The sequence below is a fragment of the Pelecanus crispus genome, chromosome 8, assembly GCF_030463565.1.
Source record: "Pelecanus crispus isolate bPelCri1 chromosome 8, bPelCri1.pri, whole genome shotgun sequence".
NCBI lineage: Eukaryota > Metazoa > Chordata > Aves > Pelecaniformes > Pelecanidae > Pelecanus > Pelecanus crispus.
The window spans coordinates 34,732,800-34,738,091 of record NC_134650.1 but is presented as its reverse complement, the minus strand read 5'-3'; the positions used below and the strand labels follow the sequence as shown (position 1 = coordinate 34,738,091).

The 5,292-nt window shown below is 43.0% G+C and overlaps 1 protein-coding gene across 1 annotated transcript; it reads right to left on the bottom strand.

Moving 5' to 3' along the window:
• Positions 1–1,482: 1,482 nt before the first annotated feature.
• On the bottom strand, positions 1,483–4,648 carry POP4 (POP4 ribonuclease P/MRP subunit). The gene is made up of 7 exons (XM_075715251.1): positions 4,634–4,648; positions 4,490–4,542; positions 3,800–4,023; positions 3,076–3,153; positions 2,798–2,859; positions 2,347–2,448; positions 1,483–1,862 (listed from the first exon to the last, which is right to left on the bottom strand). Exons 1-7 carry the CDS (start codon positions 4,638–4,640, stop codon positions 1,726–1,728), a joined length of 663 nt encoding a protein of 220 aa, XP_075571366.1. The 5' UTR covers positions 4,641–4,648; the 3' UTR covers positions 1,483–1,725.
• Between the last annotated feature and the right edge of the window lie 644 nt (positions 4,649–5,292).

Genomic DNA, 5,292 nt, shown 5'->3' with positions numbered 1-5,292 from the left:
CGCTTTGGAGGCCAACTGACTGGGGGCTGACAGGCACAGTTAGTGTTTTTGTTGGACTGGAGATGGTTGCAGGTGGTGATGCTCTTTGGCTTTCTCATGGCAGATAAATGGCTTGTGTGCTCTGCAGTGCAGTTAAGAGCTCTAGCTGGAGCTGCCCTCCTAACCCCAGTACTAGGCTTTGGTGTGTAGTGTATGTGAGAACAGCTATGTTCTCTTTAAAGAAATGACCCTGGTTGGCTATAAACACTTGAATGGTGGCAGGGAAAAACTCTTCTTCCTAGATTCAGATCTTCCATTTGATCCTGAAACTGAATTCATAATTTAAATGCAAAGCTTCTGAAAACTACCTTTATAACATAAACACCATAGAAGCTCTTTTATAATAGAAAAATGTTAAGTGGTTTAAGTACAGGGGTCACTTTCACCTCCCAAACAAGTCAAACCTGCCTAGTTGATGGGAGATTGTAATCTGGGCAGTCAAAAAAGTATCCTGGAAGTATATAGTAAAAAGAAAAAAAGGTGAAAAAAGGAGATAAAAAGGAACTGGGGATACATGAAGCACATGCACTCAAAGCTAAACAAGTCTCCACTGGTGCAAGTACGGTGGTCTCCATTACAATCACTGTTGCAGGCTGTTGCAAAAAGCAAGTATTTATAAAGGGTTTAAACACTAGAAGCTTCTTCACAAGTGGTGCTGTACTAAGCATGGTTGGTTGAGTTTAGAAGACTTAACGTTATGAAACTACATGACTTCTTGTGTTCCAGTGATGTAGCGCTCACAAACACGTGATATAACAGGTGCCATCCATGCTAGTCTTTTTAAAAATTGTGTGTATTTTAATAAGAATAAAGATATTTTTTTAAATGTGTAACATAGACACCATGTCTAAAATATATATAAAAATAAGCTAGAGTAAAGCTCTATGAATAGAGGTTAAATATTCGTAAAGCGACTTCTTGGGTAATAGAAGTACAAGATTGAATGGGGATCTTTGAATTCCATCTTTGAATTTCTAGCTTCAAGTGCTTCCCTCTTATGTGATGTGTTGTGTTCCCTGCACTCTGGAATAACAATATATACTTACTAATATAGACAGACCTGATTTAACCTTAAAGTAGTATGTTATTAGTAAACACCTTGTAAGCAAACAGCTTGCAGGGCTGCCTTACATGTTTAGTATGTTTATATTTTCACTCAAAAACATCTTATCTGTAACAATATTAGCCACAGGGAATTAGATATTACAGGTAAAACCCATCAGTTGAAACAACTTACTTGCACCAGGCAAAGATGTTGATGTTGGCTCAGGAACAATGATTACAGAAGAGCAGTTGTCATTGCCTACACTCTCATTCTAAGCTTATAATATGCAGATCCAGCCCAATTTGTACAGAAGGCAACAATAACATTTATCACAGAGTTACATGACATAATTTTCATTGTGCAAATTTATTATTATAAATTCAAACAGAAGTCAGGTGATCAGTACTAATCATGTAAGTTTAATAAAAGCCAGAATGTTATATAGGAATGACAAAACCAGATACAAACAACTCCAACAGTCTGAGAGACTGCTTAAAAGACAACAGATGCTAGTCATTCTTCAGTAAGAAGAAATGCTTTAGAAAAATTTCACATAGCTATTTCATCTACCAGAAAACCTGGTCTTTAAACTGCAAGAAAACAGCAGACATTTCTAGTAATACTTCTGATTTTCCATGAAATCATAGGTCAATAGTTCCTTTCAACTTGAACTTTTTTGCAGATCGCTCACTTGCTCTAAGCTGGAACTTGCTTCCATAGATGTAGGAAATGAATCCATCAATCTCCAAGCTAAATACGTTGTTAAGTTTGGGAACAACTGAAAATGCAAAAGAAAAGAAATTAACACCACTTATGAAAAGATACTGATGTACCAGGGGATATTATTCACGTGTAGACTTGAGGTTTGCCACATTTCAAGGTTTTTGTGCTTTAGCAGGAGAAGAAAAATAACCAAACTTCTAAATTTTAAACTTGAATTACTGAAGTTAATACTCTGAGGGGCACGCAGTAAGTGTTGCAGAGAACATCTAATGCAAATCAGATGAATAAGCCATGTGCATAATCATGTTGGATTCACTGGAAATGCATTTTTTTTTTTAATTGCTCATTTCTAATTAGATACTTTTTCCATAAGATATTGGGCTGTTACACGGTCAGTGCAGACACTGACTTCTGCCACTATGCAAAGAATGAAAAGCACTGGTATAAAACAATGTACTCAGACATACAAGGTGAATAGTGTGTTTAAGAAATTTATGATTTTTCAAATTGTGAAAAGCACTGAAAAAACCCTGTCATACCTTTTAATTTGTCCTCTTTAGTGATAATTTTGAAGACATGTTTAAATTCCTGTAGAATGATTCCTGTTATCCCAACATAAGAGGGGCACTTTGATTTTGTGACTGAAAGAACAGAAGTATGTATGGGTTACAAAGTTTCAGATGCAGGCAGTTTATTTGCTCTTCTACTGTTGGCCTCATGATTTTAAAAACTGGTTTGCAATATTCTGAAATAATGGAATTACAGTAATTGCTGGTAAAAGTTGCAGTTAATCTTTGCAACTAATGCCAGGATTTGCAAGAGCAGTTGAAAAATAATTAGCGTTGGTAAGTAGAGAAAGAATCCCTCGACATATGATCCTAGCTATGTGATTCTAGAGTTAGTGATACTAAAAGGAATTTAAAAATAAGCACCTGAAATACATGAGTGTCTACTGAAGTTCAGATGATTTTGTAAAAGGAAACAGAATACCTGTAACAATAGCTCCATGGAGATCAGCTTTTAGCAGTTTGCTCTGAACCATATGTGGTTGCCTTGAAGAAGAGGGTGGGATCAGACAAGAGGGAAAGAAAATTATATGGAAAGTTAGGTTTACAAAATGTGACCATGACTATTGAAATCATGGCCAAAGCTTACAGAAATAGTACATATCCTTATCAAGTAACTATGATGTTTGAAGCAGTAACTCGGTAAACCTGGAAATAGCTACTAGATCAAAACCACGTTAATTTTAAAACATCTCAACTTACGCATCTGGTTTAAGTCCATGACATAGGTCTCTGATATACTGTTTCCAGAGTTCATGTAGTGGTAGGAAGATTGAGTACCTGCAGTAAAAAGACAAGAAGTATTATACAAAACTTAATTATCAAAAAATCGATTGCTTGATTATGGAAGGTAATCCATACTTACAGCAGGGTTAAGAGTAACATTTATAATTTTGAGACTAACATTTATAATTTTGTAATTTGCTCTCATAAGCCACTCCAAGCAACAGGTTTGCTTTTATGAAAAAAGCACAAACTAAGTACGCTCCTCTCTGTCAACACAACACGGTGATGTGTTTTGGAGGAAATGTGGCTATGTCCAAGACTGAAGAGATTTCTGCTCCTGTACCTCCCCACTTACTTCATGTTAGCAACAGCAGGGGCTTTGTTCAACATGTTTGAGGAACCTGATGCAGATTTTTGACTCTCTGGTCACAGGCAGTCTAACTTTAAAAACTGAAATCAGAGGTGAAGGTGACTGCATTTGGGTTTAATTTCTTGTTATGTTTAACTATGCAAAAGGAAAGAGACAGTAACAAACAGAAATTAATTTTCCAGCTATACAGACAAAAGAACTGTGTTCTCATGGTGAAATGTCACAGAGTCTCAGACTGACTTTACATCCTGAAGGGTCACTATCTACATGTACAAGCTGCTGCTTTTACTCTCCACTTTCACTACACAAAGGAAGTATTTAAGATCTTACCTTTGCTGTTCAGGTTCAATTTCAAAAAGACGCATTTCTCTCCTTTGCTTGGCAGTAAAACCTTTTGTTTTCTTCCTCTTTTGCTTCGTCTTTTTTTTGGAATAATGCTGAAGAACTACAGCTTTCCGAGTTAGTATATCCTGGATAGCTTCATCTTTCTTTTTTGGCATACTACGCTTCAGGAAGGCATTTACAAACGCTTTGGCCTCTTCTGACCCTTGAGGCTAAGGATATTGTAAAAGAGACTTTAAAATATTACATTTTAATTAAATTAAGAACTTGCTGCTGACTAGTAGCTTTATCAAGCGGACAAAACCACCCTGGGAATTCGAGATCTACACAAAAGTAATAGTAAAGGGAAAACGTTCACATGGTGAAACCCCGTGCACCCAAGGCCGAATGCAAGCGTGCGACAGCCTACGGATTTCTCACGTCAGTGTAACTAACGCCTCGATTCGTGACGAAACGCCAGGCTTTACGTTCGTTCCACGCGGCGCCTTCGCACCCTGAAGCCAAACGGAGCGCGCTGGGGAAACCAGTGCCGGCGCCCGGGCCCGCGGGACGGGCCCACACCCCCTCCTCTGGCCCCCAGCAGGTTTTGTGAGAGCGTGCGAGGAAAGAGTCGAGACCGCCACGGCGCTCCCGGGGCGGCGGCGCCCCCCGGCTGTCCCCGCGGGCGGGCGGCGATACCTGCAGGCGCAGCTCCCCCGTCTCCTCCGGCGGCAGGCGGCGGTACAGCTGCCCTGCAAGGCAGAGCGGGGTCGCCCGTCAGGCGGGGTCGCCCGTCAGGCGCGGCCGCCGCGGCGCGGGCCGCCCTCGCCCACCGGCGCTCACCCTCCATCGCGGCGGCCGCCGGCGCTTCCGGCGCAGGTGGTGACGACAGCGGCGGCGACGTGCGCCTGCGCAGAGAGCCGGCTGCCGGGGCTGGCCGCCAGGCGGCGCCTGCGCCTGGCCGCCCGTTAGCCCCCGGGGGCGGAGTCAGTGACCGCGGTGCCTCATTAACCAAATTACCCTAATAGTGAAGGAGCTCCCGGAAATAAACGGCAAACAATTTTTTTTTTCTGTAATTACTACGTGGTAAAAGTACCTCACGGCAGCTTCCGGAGTGTGCAAGCTCGCAGGGCCTCTCAGAGGCGCTAAAGCCACAGGCAGGCCTGTGAGGAGGGCGCTGCGGCCGCGGCGGCCTGTGCCGCCCTGGGGAACAGGAGCCCCGGCCCTGCGCGCTGCTTGGACCCGGGTGGGCTTCCGACTCCAAGAAACCCGCTCGAAACTAACCTTCGCACAGCCAGGTATCCCACAGGCCAGCCTCGGCTTTCCCGATGAGCTGCCTCGGCGCGCAGGCAGCTGTGGGCTGCGCCGCAGGCCCTGGGCACGGGGGCGCGCAGCCCTCTCCTGGCCTTGCCTGACGCCTGCACGACAAAGTCATAAGGGACAGCGGGAAAGAGGCGTCAAAACCTTTTCAGCAAACAGGAGCCAAAAAATTGTTAGATTCT